This window comes from Octopus bimaculoides, chromosome 11 (genome assembly GCF_046866305.1).
Source record: "Octopus bimaculoides isolate indiv1 chromosome 11, ASM4686630v1, whole genome shotgun sequence".
NCBI lineage: Eukaryota > Metazoa > Mollusca > Cephalopoda > Octopoda > Octopodidae > Octopus > Octopus bimaculoides.
The window spans coordinates 22,118,201-22,134,599 of record NC_142938.1 but is presented as its reverse complement, the minus strand read 5'-3'; the positions used below and the strand labels follow the sequence as shown (position 1 = coordinate 22,134,599).

General features: G+C 32.7%; 1 protein-coding gene across 1 annotated transcript in view; it reads right to left on the bottom strand.

The window, feature by feature from the left end:
- The window catches only part of LOC106879404 (neuroglobin), a 37,131-nt gene that overhangs the window by 20,140 nt on the left and 592 nt on the right, over positions 1 to 16,399 (bottom strand). Inside the window, exon 2 of the mRNA XM_014928949.3 lies at positions 12,695 to 12,922. Within this exon, the coding sequence (XP_014784435.1) occupies positions 12,695 to 12,864 (170 nt within the window). The 5' untranslated portion in view covers positions 12,865 to 12,922. The remainder of the gene's footprint in view (positions 1 to 12,694; positions 12,923 to 16,399) is intronic.

The window sequence follows — 16,399 nt, the reverse complement described above, 5'->3', positions numbered from 1 at the left end:
GTTACATTAAAATCATATCTGTCTACTACCACTATTTTAGTATTTATAACCAGTTTTATGCATCATAAAAATTGTCTCTATTTATCTACAAAACCCTGTGTGTATGTATGTATATATGTATGTACAAATGTATATATGCATGTATGTATGTGTGTATCTATGTATGTATGTATGTAATATATCTATGTATGTATGTACATGTGTATGTATGTTTGTATGTAAGTATGTATAAATGTTTGCTTGTATAAATGTATATGTATATGTTTATATGTATGTATTTAAAGTAAATATGCATATATATAATATGTTTGCATGTATGTATGTATGTATATCATTATTCAGTTTTATTTCACAATTTCTTGCCAATAGAGAAAGAGTTGGTCTCTAACCTAGATCCAAGGTCCTTCATTGGAATTTCAACATCAACAACAGGGTATTTTTGTATGTATGCATGTCATTGTTCAGTTTTATTCCAAGATTTCTTGTCAATAGAGAAAGAGCTGTTTTCTAACCAAGATTCAAGGCTTCTTCATTGGAATTTCAACATCAACAACAGGGTATTTTTGCTTGTATGTATGTATGTATGCATGTATGTATGTATGTATGTATGTATGTATGTATGTATGTATGTAGTATGTATATATACATGCAGATTTGTATGTTTTGTTTTATGTATGTATTCTCATGCATATATTTGCATATCTAGACATGCTCATATATACTTAAATGATAAACTTCTGGAAAGTTTTACAGATTTTTACAGTTCCAGTGATGGCTTGGATCTGTAGTTTTCGAATCAGCTTTCTCCTTTCTGGTTTTGAGAAGCCTAATTTTCTCAGGATTGGTATTTAGCCAATGTGTTACATATCCCAGGGCTCTCAAAATTACAGGTATAAACCTGAACTTGTAATGTGGATAGAGTAACTGCAGATTTCTGAGTAGTTTAGCAGCATAGGTACTCTCTTTTTCGCTGATGTATGTATGTATGTATGTATGTATGTATGTATGTATGCATGTATGTATGTATGTATGCATGTTTGTATGCATGTATGCATGCATGTATGTATGTATGTATGCATGCATGTATGCATGTATGCATGTATGTTTGTATGTATGTATGCATGCATGTATGCATGTATGCATGTATGTTTGTATGTATGTATGCATGCATGTATGCATGTATGCATGTATGTTTGTATGTATGTATGCATGCATGTATGCATGTATGCATGTATGTATGAATGCATGTATGTATGCATGTATGTATGTATGTATGCATGTATGTATGTATGCATGCATGTATGTATGTATGTATGTATGTATGCATGCATGTATGTATGTATGTATGTATGCATGTATGTATGTAACATATGATTGTATGTATGCATGTTTGTATGCATGTATGTATATTTATAAGTTCTGATAAAATAAATACCAGTAATACTCCAAGTTCAAACTGTAATCTTGTGTCTATCTAAAAGAAATCAATATTAATCAATATTTCTTTTCTGTTATTGATATAGCAGTTGTCATTGTTGTTGTTATTGTTGATATTGTTATCATTGATTTTGAATGTTTCATTGAAATTATTGCTACTGCTGTTACTCTTGTTGCTGCTGTTGGTGCTGATGCTGTTGTTGTCATGGTTGTTGTGGTTGTGGAGTGGCATAACCCTACCTTTTCCCATGTTGAATTATGTCACGGATACAGTTTGGGTGAATGACCTATTGAAATTGCCTACAGGTCAAGCCAACTAGTCAAGCCCACTGTTCAAGTACACTAATTACTGTTGTTGTTCTTCTTGTGTAATTATTATTGTTTAGGCTCAGCTCAGCACTGACCAAAGACATTCCAACCATGACCATACTACCTTCTTTTTCAGGGTTAGTGCATCTCTAACTGAATTATCCAGTGTGTTCTTCCTTTTTCATGTCAGTAGAATTAAATTTAAGGGAGATGTGTTTGCTATGTCTAGCAGACCGAACAACCACATTGAGGCCTTCTCATTGCTGTTTTCCATGATGGTCTTGTTAATGCTGTTGTTGCTGATGTTGTGGTTGTTGTTGCTGCTGTGTTCTTTTGTTGTTGTTAGTTGTTACTATTCTTGTTGTTGTTGATGATGTATTGTTGTTCTCACTATCATTACTTTTGTTGTTGTAGTTGATGTTGTTGTCATTGCCGTCTTCGTTGTTGATAGTGTTTAACCTCAAGCCTGCTCTGATTGATCAAAGGTACTCCACTTGTGACCATTGCCACCTGTCACTTCAGACAGTGTATCTTGGACTACATTATTCAATGCTGCATCTTTCGCCATCCAAGAATACTGGATTTAATTTGAGGGAAATTTGGTTTCTACTTTTGCAATACTCAGTAAACTTACAGATTCCCTACAGTTGTCACTGTTGTAGCAAGACCAATTTCTATCATGGCATATTGGAGTCAACTAGCCTTTTATAGGCTCCACACGTTAATCTTTAATGATTGGTTATCTGATCTATCATGTAAATTTGGAACATTTAGTTGAGTCCTGTATTTTGATTGGTCAATTATTGCATGGGATATGGATCTTGGATCCAATCATTGTGTGTGTAATGCATTCTCAAACAACTAACCTGAATCTATGCTGGGGCCTACTTTGGCTTATATACTGAGTTAACAAAACAGCTATCACAGAGGGCGAGAGATTTTCAGGAAGGTGAGTCATGTTATTTTCCTGCTGTTATAATGAAGCACATATAACCAATGATGGTCAAGGCTGAATTATCCTAATGGTGGATGAACTATACAATCACCAGAATCTGCGATGTATTTATTTTGTCCACTGTATTATTTAGCAGAGGAATAAAGTTTTGCTGTTATTTTAAAGTTTGTTTCTTGTGTAATTTCCATGAGTGAATGTGTAACATGTTATATAATGGTATGTGAGATTCCGTAGTAAACCAAGAGAGTCTTTATAACTACACAAGCTAAACTGTTAATGTTGTTGTTGTTGTTGCTGTTTAGTCACAGATTGTAGTATCAGACTTTTTTTATGACAGTATAGTATAAATTGAGTGAAGGTGCATGGCCTAGTGGTTAGAATGTTGCACTCATGATTACAAGATCATGTCTTTGACTTTCAGACCAGGCAGTTCATTGTGTTCTCGAGCAAAACACCTCATTTCATTTTGCTCTAGTTCACTCAGCTGTAAATGAGAAATGTGTTCAGGAGAAATGTGTTGATTTTGGTCACTTATTGGCTATGGAAACCAGTAGCCGCTCCTAAGAGTCCTGGGATTCAAGACAGTAACGTCTTGGGGTAGACATGACAGTTTGCCTTGAAGAATATTAGTCGATCAAACCGACCCCAGTACTTATTTTTTAAAGCCTGCTACTTAGTCTATCGGACTCTTTTGCTGAACCACCAAGGTATGGGGATGTAAACACACCAACACTGGTTGTCAAGTGGTGGTGGTGATGGGGGCAAAACACAGACACAAAGATACACATACACACACAAATATATATATATATATATATATATATATATATATATGACAGGTTTCTTTCAGTTTCTGTCTACCAAATCCACTCACAAGGCTTTGGTCAGTCTGAGGCTATAGTAGAAGACACTTGCTCAAGATGCTACACAGTGAGACTGAACCCAGAACCACATAGTTGAGAAGGAAACTCTTTACCATATGGCCACAACTTCTGCAATACACAAAATATTTTAGCATTTTTTAAAACACATTTACTAATGATATTTAATCATAAAAATATAATAGGATTTGTTTTTGAACATCAAATGGCTATGAGGGTCTATCAGAGTAAAATAGAAATCAAAGGGGGCCCATAGGCAAAAAATGGTTGAGAATCACTGATATAGTGGATCTTTGTTGGCTTGTTGCTAATGCAATTGTTGCTGTTGTTGTTGCTGTTGTGTTCTTGTTGCTAATGATAGTGTTGTTACTGAAGCTGTTACTGTTGTTATAAACAAAATGCTTATATTTTCCAGTTTAAAAATTGGAATTTCTTGGCAGTTTGATTAAAAAAAAACATAAGTAGACTATTAAAAAAGGAAATACAATGAAATATAAAACTAAACAAATATGAAAATAAAACATGCATTTGCTTCTTTGCTTATATATTTATGAATACATGTGTGTGAGTGCATGAGCATGTGTTAGTGTTTGTGTGAGTATATGTATGTGTGTGTCTATGTATGCATGTGTGTACACACACATATGTATATATATATATATATATATATATATATATATATATATATATATATATATATATATATATATATATATATATATATATATATATATATATATATATATATATGTCTATACATGCACATATATATGTGTGGATATATATATATATATATATATATATATATATATATATATAATTTAGAGAAAAGAACCACAATTATTGAACTCATCCATGAAAATCCACAGTCACATACAGAAAAATTTAATAAGTAAATACACTAAAAAGATCTATAAGAAAAATACAAAGTAATAAATACTAAGATAATAAAACGACTACACATGTTTCATAACCACATTTTCAAGTAGAAAATAAAATAAAAATCAAATCGATTAAAATCGATTCAAAATAAATCAATCGAAAATCAATTCTATTCAAAAATATAGCTAATCTTCGGGTCAAAATACAATAATAATAATAATAAAATGAATGTATATATATCAACTAACAATAAATAACAAATGCACTTTTAGTGTATTTACTTATTAAATTTTTCTACATGTGACTGTGGATTTTCATGGATGAGTTCAAGAATTGTGCTTCTTTTCTCTAAATTATATATTTATATATTATATATTGTGAAACTTAATTTAATATTAATTTTAATAAATTAAATTAAATTGAATTTTTACCTGTAAATTTGGATTTTATCCCTAATATCATTGTCATTATTATATATATATAAATATAGCCTTCTGGCTTGCCAGTTCTCAGTCAAACCGTCCAACCCATGCCAGCATGGAAAGCGGACATTAAACGGCGGTGATGATGACGATGTATATGTATATATATGTATATATATGTATATATATATATGTATATGTGTATACATATATATATATATATATATATATATATATATATATATATATATATATATATATATATATATATATATATGCATATATATATATATATATATATATATATATATATATATATATAATATATATATATGTATATATATATATATATATATATATTATATATAAATATATAATATATATATATATGTATATATATATATATATATATATATATATATATATATATATATATATATATATATATATATATATATATATATATATATATATATATATATATATATATATATATATATATATATATATATATATATATATATATATATATATATATATATATATATTTATATATATATATATATATATATATATATATATATATATATATATATATATATATATATATATATATATATATATATATATATATATATATATATATATATATTTATATGTATCATAGAATGAAATGAAATATGTGAGTGCAGAATTCTACAATATTCTTAAGTATTGAACATGGAAAAGTACAGGACAAGAAGAAAAAAACTTAAAATATTGCTGCTTTTTACTTAAATGTTTGAATTTAAATACTCAACAGGCTACTTATTTTCAATTGTCAGGAAAAAGTAATTTTATGCAAGTTTATGCATTAAAAATTTGGTATTATAAATTTATATGTTTTTTAAAATCACATAATAATCACAATCTCACCCAAATTGATAATTATAACCCCTAAGTTTTTTTTAAAGCTAGAGAGTTATTTCTACATTTTGCACTCAATTTGTTCATTAGCTTATTTTTTTTAAAAATATTTTTCTAACTGAAAATAGAAAATATTTTGTTATTTGGTGTGCAAATTTTAGAGAAATTAATTCTTTGGTTTCTTAAAATTTTTTTTTTTTACTATTTTTCACTTTTTTGAATTATATATATTCTACATAAGTTTAATTCTGTAACACAAAATCTGTAATTTAAAATTCTTTGGTAGTGAGTTTTGTTAAGAAAATAAATCCCAAAAATAATATAATATAAAAATGAGACAGAAATGTTTTAGCTTAATACAAAGAAATTTTTAAATCAAAAATATCAACTTGAATTAAAAATTTGCAATAAAAAAAATAAAAAAAAATGCAAAACCAAAACAATGCACACATTATTTGATTAACAATTTCAGAAATTTATTTAGCAAATTCTAACTTCAGCAGCAATATTTAAAGTTTTTTTTTTTACTTCTTGTCTTCTACTTTTTCAGGTTTAATTGCTGCTTGTTCTATACTTTTCCAGGTTCAGTTCTTTAGAATACTTTAGGATTCTGCACCACATTTTTCATTCTAGTCCACTTTTTTCCCAGGCAATGCTTCTATTATTATAATTAATTATATTTACCTTTGTAGTTGAAAAATGGTACTATTGTAAATATCTTTTAAATACAGATTTTGTTCAAACTTAGAAATTTTAATTGCACTTAAAAATAACAAAGGATTAATAGCAGCATATCTGTTACAAATAAATATATCTTTAAACAATTTTTATTATAAAAATAATGTTATATTCTAATTAAATAACTAATAATTAGCTTTTTTTAATGAGTGAAATTCTTTTATTTTAATATGTTTTTAATATGTACATATTTTAATACTGAAACAGAATAATAAAAATTAATATGAAATTATAAAAAAATCATAACATTTTATGCTTGATATTTTTAGATGGGGTTTTCTCCAAGATATTCATCTCAATGCAGTTTTTCATTTGAGTTCAAACAATATCATTTTTCACTTAAAAAGACAAAAATATTTTGATTTCTTAAAATAATCACCGTTTTTCATCACTTTGCAGCAAATATTTTTTGATGAGGTTTTCACCAGAGGCGTCTCCTCATAGAGCTCTTTCATCTGAAGTAAATCTCAAATGCAGAACAGCTGTGAAAACAGCTTAGAAGATTGGCTAAATACCGTTAGAAAACAGAAAAAGGTGGTCAGCAAGCAGCTACAAAGTATTGAATCCTGTACCTCTCAAACTCTGGTTAAGCACTAAGTAATCCATAACATCAGATGCCATCTTTTATAAAGCTAAATATCTTAAAATGACAAAAATATTTTGATTTGGTAAAATGATCATTTGTTTTTGTCACGTAAACCCACACCACTTTTTTTGTAGCTAATATGTTTAGATCAGGTTTTTACCATGAGATTCATCTCATAGAGCTCTTTCATTTGAAAACAACTATTGCATTGCTCTCTTCTACAATAGCTGAGATATTTTGATTCAAAGTCAATTTTTGGAGTCACCATTTTTTGTCACTTAAACCCACACTACATTTTCATAGCAAATACTTTTCAATGAGGTTTTCATCAAAAGGTTCTTCTCAATGAGCAGATTATTTTAAACCCAATTAATCTATACTTATCTTTTAAAATAACAGATATTTTGATTCAAAGTCAATTTTTCACCTTACTCTCCCATTTTTGAACTCATATTTTGACCAAACTTTTTTTTAACTAGCAATGCATCCTTGCATTGCTCGGATGTTATGACCTACAAGCACATTGAAGTTATTTTAGTTGTAAAAAAAGTTGTTGAGTCAAAAACAGTTTATTTGGTAGATAGATAATAAGCAGCTTTCTTTATTATAATACACATGTGACTAATTCGGAGAAACATTACTTTCATTATTCATACATCGTCACTCTCGTAATTTTGGTTCAAATTGAAAGTGTGAAATTATTTTCATTTTGTAATGAAACCTAGTTGTTGTAGAGAAGTGTATTTGAAATAACTATAGCTGGTTATTGAGATAGCATAGAAAATATGTAAATGAAAATAAAATTTATCTGACATGTGCAATTGATTTGATTGTTCTGGAAGGCGGCGAGCTGGCAGAATCGTTAGCATGCTGGGCAGAATGCTTGAGGTGTATTTCGCCAGTCCAAATGCTGCCGGGGTCAACTTTGCCTTTCATCCTTTTGGAGTCGATAAATTAAGTACCAGTAAGACACTGAGGTCAACATAATCGACTGGTCCCCTCCCCCGAAATTTCAGAAAAGATTTGATTGTTCTGGTCTTAATATCAGTTGGTAACAATAGAAGTCATTTGACGACACCCTTTTGTTTGTAATTGGCTCTCCTGTAGCAGGTTCAATCTGAAGAATATTGAAATAATACCCATCTTGTCCATTCCACAGAATAAGATTATACTGGCGAGCATCATAAGAGGGATGAGTCTGTGGAATACGTTTAAGGTTGTTATCTTGAACACAAATGAGAATATTATGATTTTCAATGGGATCACCAATGATAAGGATGGCTACTTCATTAGATGTGGACTCATTAAAACAGCGTAAAATGCTCTTTTCTATAATTCACTATAGATGTAACAAATACAGAAACACACACACACACACACACACACACACACACACACACACACACACACTCATAGAATTGATAATACTGAAAACACAAAGTTCAAGCAAAATGAAATGTAGTCAATATAGGTGCAAAACATACTTTCTGTAGCATAGTTATGCTATAAAAAAATGGAAAGTCACCAATTTAGCAAAAGTTAATATGTGACACCAATGTAAGAAAGTACATAAAGTCAACATTCATTTGGAACATGTTCTAAATGTTATAAAATTCACGATTAAATGAATGTCACAGTGAAGAAAGTTAAAGTCCAAGAAAATTCAGAAGGCATAATTCAATTTCTCATACAAAAATAATTTATTTTACAATTTTGAAATGAACGCTGCACCAAGTGTATAAAAAGGAAGGAGCTGTTTTTAAACTGTGTAACGTTATAGGCTGTAGAATAAATACTGAGTAACGCAGTAAAAAGGTTGTGCAACATTGATTCTCACAGTGATGAAGAATACAAGGACAGTTAAAAAATCATTATCTTGAAACTGGTTAGAAGGAATGGAATAACATTTCTATAATTATATTGATTTCTTTATTGCCCACAGGGGGCTAAACATAGAAGGGACAAACAAAGACAGACAAAAGGGTTAAGTTGATTACATTGACCCCAGTGCATAACTGGTACTTATTTAATCAACCCCGAAAGGATGAAAGGCAAAGTTGATCTCAGCAGAATTTAAACTCAGAACATAACGGCAGATGAAATACTGCTTAGCATTTCCCCCGGCATGCTAATAATTCCGTTGAAAGAGCCGCCGAGGCTTTCTACTTTGCCAAGTTTCCAAATTTGTTATGATAACCAGAATATTTTTTTTCAGATATATTCGCAAGTATTGTGAGTGGTGTTAAATCAGCCAAATCTTCATGTTGGTAGTACTTGAAAGTGAATGTTGTTGTTTGTTTGAAGTCCAGGCCACAAGTAAACTTTTGATACTGGCATGTTTCACTGTTGGGTGGGGAGAAGTTACATACATAAAGCAAGACACACACAGACACACACACACACGTACATTAGCGCATACGTGAAGCCTATCTCTGTCTTTGGATGTGTGTGTGTGTGTGTGTGTGTGTGTGTGTGTGTGTGTGTGTCAGTTGTCACAAAAATGTATGTATACTGACAGACAGAAACACTATCACACATATACTTATCAGTCATCGGACTAATGTACATAACGAACGCACGAACACGCATAGAAAGTGTGACATCATTGTTGTTTAGGTGGTGATGATTAAAGATGCCGTTTACAATAGATGACTAAAAGGAAAATGATAATCTTTAATTTGTGTAATGCAAATAAGTGAATGAAAATATAGTTTAGTTGGTAACCAAAAGCTAACTGAATCTTTTGATACACCATATGTCAAAAACGGCAACTCGGTTTTGGAATGCATAAGGAACATACACACACACACACACTAACACACGCACACACACACATAAAAACTCATATATATACATATATATATATATATATATATATATATATATGAATCAGATTTCAATTATTTTATCTTCAAAATGTAGCTGAAGACTGGACCATCATTACTAGAAAAATGCATTCAATTTGGTTGAGAATTGAATTAGAGATGAAGCCTAGAAATGCTTATGAGTAACTAAAATGTGACCTTAAGAATATATTCACCCACTACTGTGGGTGAATGACAAGAAAACTGCTTTCAATTTGGTTGAGAACTGAATTAGTGATGCAGCCTAGAAGAGCATATGAGTAACTAAAAGTTGACTTTCAGAATAACTTTGAAGGGTTGAGTGAGTTGGTATTTTACATGAAATAAAAGAAACCTTGAATACAGAATAGCATGGAAACAGCTGAGAAAATCAGCTAAATACCCTTAGAAAATGGAAAGAAAAAAGTGGTCAGCAAGCTGCTACAGAGAATGATCTTTGTCAAATGAGTATGGAAGCTGCCTTTTCTGTTTATATGTGTACGTATATCTATATCTACAGGGTGTGAAGGGTAAATTGTCAGCATTTTATATTCGTAATTCCACACATGTGCATTATTTGCTTTTGATTTTATCGACTACAAAGTGTAGTAGGGTCAGTTGGGCACCATCTGAAAAAAACAGCGCCATGATGCAATTCATTCTCCCAGAGTTGACATGCTGTACTGCTTGGCGTTCACACCAGAAGCTCCAATATGAACATTTCAGTGATTGGGTGTCAGTCTGAGGTCATGTACCGAGAGTGATAAAAATCAAACATCCAACCAGCATCATGATGTTTAGGGCAATCACAAGTGATGGTGGCGTTCTGTCGCTATTCATCTTCCCACATAGCCTCAGACTCAACACAGAAGCCTACATCCAGTACTTGGAGCAGGTAGTGCTGCCTTGGGTCAAGAGGGTGGCTGGACTCTGCACCATGCCACACAAGCAAGAGAATCCAATCATGGCTGTCAGACAATTTCTGCAACCACATCACCCCTAACATCTGGCCACCTAACTCCCCAGACTGCAACCACCTTGATTATTATGTGTGGGAGAGACCAACAGAACTCCTTGTAACACCAAAGCTGAACTGAAGGCAAGGATTATGGCCACATTCACCAACTTAAATAAGGAGATTGACCAAAAGAGTTGCAGGAGATCCTGAAGTCATCTGGAGGCCGTGGTTGAAGCCAATGGCGATTTTATTGAATAAATTACTCTTTAGTATTTCAAGATAATTTTATGTAACTTTAGTAAATATATCTGTTAAAATGAGATGTCAGTCTTATTTTCATTTTGTGTAATTTAGATGACAATATAGTCATTGCACCCTGTGTATTGTATATGGTAAATGAAAGATGGAAGATGGAAGATACTAGAATTTTTATTAATTACCACAATTGTTTCAACACATCTAGCATCGGCCACTCATGGGTGGAATACTTAACAACTGGTTCAGGAGCACCCAACAGTGCAGATGTGTCTCTTTGGGTGGTAAATAGGTATAACTCATTAAAATAACAGTTCTGCAATGTATCTTCACACACACATACATTCAAATAGATACATGTGTGGTTATGCATATGGTCTTATGCAGATGCAAACATAGGTGCAGGTGTGGCTGTGTAGGAAGAAGCTTTCTTCTCAACCACATGGTTTTCTTCATTCAGTCCCAATACGCGACATGTTAGGCAAATGTCTTCTACTATAGCCCCAGACTGACCAAAGCCTTGTGTGTGTAGATATGTAGCTTAGTGGCTTGGGTGTTGGACTCATGATTGTAAGATTGGGGTTTCGATTCCTGGACTGGATGATGCGGTATGTTCTTAAGCAAAACACTTCATTTTATGTTGCTCCAGTCCATTCAGCTGGTAAAAATGAGTATTCCTGAGATGGAATAGCTTCCCATCCAGGGGTGAATATGTAGATCATAGAAACCAGGAAACTGGCCCTGAGTCAACATGACTTGGGAAGGAGCTTTAAGCATTTTTTTTAATGTGCATGTATCTATGTGAGTGCGTCTTTGTGTTTGTCCCCAACCACTGCTTGTCAACTGGTGTTGATTTGTTTATGTCCCTGTCACTTAGTGGTTAGGCATAAGAGACTGATAGAAATAACTACCAAACTTAAAAAAGTACAAGTACTGGAGTCGATTCATTTGAATAAAACCCTTCAAGCAGTGCCCCAGTATGGCCACAGCCCAATGATTGAAACAAGTAAAATATATATTTCTTTATAGCCCACAAGGGGCTAAATATAGAGGGGACAAACAAGGACAGACGAAGGGATTAAATCGATTACATCGACCCCAGTGCGTAACTGGTACTTATTTAATCGACCCCAAAAGGATGAAAGGCAAAGTTGACCTCGGCGGAATTTGAACTCAGAATGTAACAGCAGACGAAATACCGTTAAGCATTTCGCTCGGCATGCAAACGATTCTGCCAGCTCACCGCCTGAAACAAGTAAAATATAAATGATACACACACACACACACACACACACACACACACACACACACACACACACACACACACACACACACACACACACACAAACACACACACACACACACACACGCATAAACATATATATTCGATGACTGCACTTAACAGATGAAGATACACATTAAAGAAAAACAACCAACGATGACCACACAAAAACTGGTGAAATACATTAAAACCATATAAGCTACATAAAAATGTAACTCACAAACAAGAAATGTGTTTTACCTGTAATAAATATATACACCAATGGTAAGTATTTCGTCCTGAATGATAGACCATGTTTCTCTAATTAACAGATTTTGTCTATCAGACAATATAGTGCATGTATTGGAGGTGACTTCCTTTTGTTTCTTTTTGGGTTTTTCTGATTTGAAACTTAGTCCACATCCCATCATTGAGAGTTTTCTTTTTTTTATACGGACCTCTGTTAATTTTTCACTTTTTCACTGTTACCTGATAAAGAAAGTAAAAAAAGAAAAAATTATGGAAACACTTAGGTGAAATCAGGAATCTTCAACAATCCTGGACTATCCTGATTACTAAGAGCATGTACCTTTTCCCAGTTGTGGCTTCTAGTTCAGCCAGCATCAACATTTTCAGAGAAGCTGTTTGATTCAGGCTGTACTGGCCATTTCCATATGTCTTTCATTAAATTTTTAGAATGAATATATATATAATAATTCTGCTTGTCACTCTGTTACTTAGCCCATCTGTTACGCTTTCACGTGATTAGTTGAAGGGAAAAGCGAAGAGTGAAAGAAAAAGGAGTGAGAAAAAGAAGGTAAGGTGAAGAGTGAGAGGGAAAGAGAGAGTGTGCTGTGTATTGAGTCTATAAAATTGTGCATAAAGTATAACAAGTATATATATATAAAGTGCATTAAGTAATCATCATATTCCAATTTCCTTCACTTTTCAGTGATTAACAGATGAGTGACTATCTTTTGATACAGACACAACACAGGCTATGCTTTCAGGTTTTTTGTATAAAGTTTTCAGAAAGAACCCATTAAGTTTACTATTAATTCTGTGAAATATTCACGGGTCCTGCTAGTATATAATAATTACATGTAAAAAATAAAAAAAAAACACAAAGAAGTTCTTTTTTGGAACGGTGTATCTTGAAGCAAATAAAGCTATAGATAATAGTATGTAAATATTTGGTCAAAAAGCCCTTGGATAGAAAAAGTTAAAGGCTGCCTATGGGACTCAAATCCACATCTCCTGTAAACATGGCATCAATAACATACAATTCTTTCTGATAAGAATAAAGTTCCTAAAATGGACAGAGAAATTCAAAGGATTGTTTTGGTCCAGTGGTACAATGCCTGTCATGTTGACAGGAGAATTGGTTTTGAGACCCACAAATAGCCCTCAACTTTTTCTATCCGTTTTTTTAACCCAGTATTTACATGCTATTATTTATAAACTTCAAGAAACATAGTTCCCAAAAGGAATTATTTCACATTCTCTCAAAGTTTATAAATTCTTAGAACATCGATAAAAAAAAAATTAATGTTAAAACAACAAAAAACATAAGATACTAATGTGAACACTACTATCACATATTTGTAAATGTCGCTTGCGAAGACCTGTTGAGTCAAGTGAAATCGAAATCGAACTAAATTTGACGACTGGCACCCATGCCAACGTCGTCTCCTTCATTGGACATGAAACTTGGCTTGCGAAGACCTGTTGGGGCAAGCGAAATCATGATGGCACCTGTGCCCAGCGTCGCCTTCCTGGCACTTGTGCCGGTGGCATGTGTAAAGACATTTGGGCGAGATCAATGCCAGTGCCCCTGGACTGGCTCCTGTGCAGGTGGCATGTAAAATACACCATTTTGAGCGTGGTCATTGCCAGTACCGCCTGACTGGCCTTCGTGCTGGTGGTAAAAGCACCCACCACACTCTCGGAGTGGTTGGCGTTAGGAAGGGCATCCAGCTGTAGAAACTCTGCCAAATCAGATTGGAGCCTGGTGTAGCCATCTGGTTCACCAGTCCTCAGCCAAATCGTCCAACCCATGCTAGCATGGAAAGCGTACGTTAAACGATGATGATGATGATGTTGCAGGTCATAAGGGATACCAGATTAAAAAAAAAATAACAATGCACTCAATGTATGTTGCAAAAAACCATTCTACCTTGCCTAAATACTTTAGTGAAAAAGGAATGAAAGAAAGTGTAACATCTGTTTTGCAAAGTGACGTATTTCTGTGTGTGTGTGTGTGTGTGTATATGTCTGTGTCTGTCCACCACCACTGTCTGACAACCAGTGTTGGTTTATTTATGTGCCCAAAACTTTAAAAAAAAAAAAATACTGGGGTCGATTCATTCGACTAAACCCTTTAAGGCAATGCCCCAATATGGGTGTATTCCAATGACTGAAACAAATAAAAGATGGAACATATATGATGGGCTTCTTTCAATTTCCATTTTCCAGTACCACTCACAAGGCCTTGGTCAGGAAGGGGCTATTGTTGAAGGCTCTTGCCTAAAGTGCTATGCAGGGATTGAACCTGAGACCATGTAGTTGGGAAGCAAACTTCTTACCACACAGCTATGCATGCACCTAACAGAGCAACCATAATTACAGCTGCTACAAGAATAATAATTGCAATAACAGTGTTTACTTGCTTGCTTTGCCTGCTAGCAATAGCAGTCAAATCTCCCTCAAATTACATGGTTTTTTTATTGAAGCAGATTTCATTGGACAATAGAGACCTTTACATACGTTCAATAAAATTAGGTGGTCAAGGCTGAAATGACTTTGTTTATAGGTGTGCTTAATGGTGGTTGACTCAGGGCTAAAGAAATATAACAACAATAGTATCTGCAACAATAGCATGACAACAAAATGAACAGTAACAACAGAAACAAAACTGACTGCAGTAACAGTCATAATAGCAACAACAACAATAAAAACAACTTTTTCACATGACAATAACAAGAACAAGGACAAAAACCCTGATGAAAACAATAACAACTACAGCAACAGTAACAACAAAAGCAAAACATCACAATAAAAAGACAGGATGGTCATAAGTGAATTCCCTTTGATCATAGATCCACCCGATCTTGGCTGACTTCAAGTGAAACAACAACAATCACATCAATACATACACAGTCTCTTTCTCTCTCTCTCTCTCTCTCTCTCTCTCTCTCTCTGTCTTTCTCTCTCTCTCTCTCTCTCTCTCTCTCTCTCTCACACACACACGTACAGACACATATATATACATTCAAACTGAAACAAATGTACACACATGTACACAAATATGTATTTGCTGAATGCATGTTCACACCCAGTGACAGCCCATATATATTATATATATGTGTATGTATGTATGTATGTATGTATGTATGTATGTATGTATGTATGTATGTGATTATATATATATATGTGTATATATATGTATATTTGTGTGTGTGAGTGTATGTGTGTGAGTGTGTGTGTGTGTGTATGTATGTATATATATATATATATATATATATATATATATATATATATATATATATATATATAGCAATAAGAAAATGGTGGGGAATATGTGGTACTCATCAACTTGCAGACATTGTATAATGTCAATTTACCTGATTTTTTTCAACTAAGAGGACAGAACAATAAAACCGATATACAAACACATATGACATATTATGGATTCACAACCCCTAACTTTCTTGGATTATATATATATATATATATATATATATATTCATGCACTCTATTATTGAATACTTTACCTTGAATTGTGCCCTTTTTCGGTATGTGTGTGTGTGTGTGTGTGTGTGTGTGTATACGTGCATGTATGTAAAGGCTGGGCTCTGGCTTGGTCTTAGCCACGATGGTTTACACAAACTAAAGAACATACACACACACACAATACATATCTATATACATACATGCACAGAGATAAATGTATTTGTGCATATATGC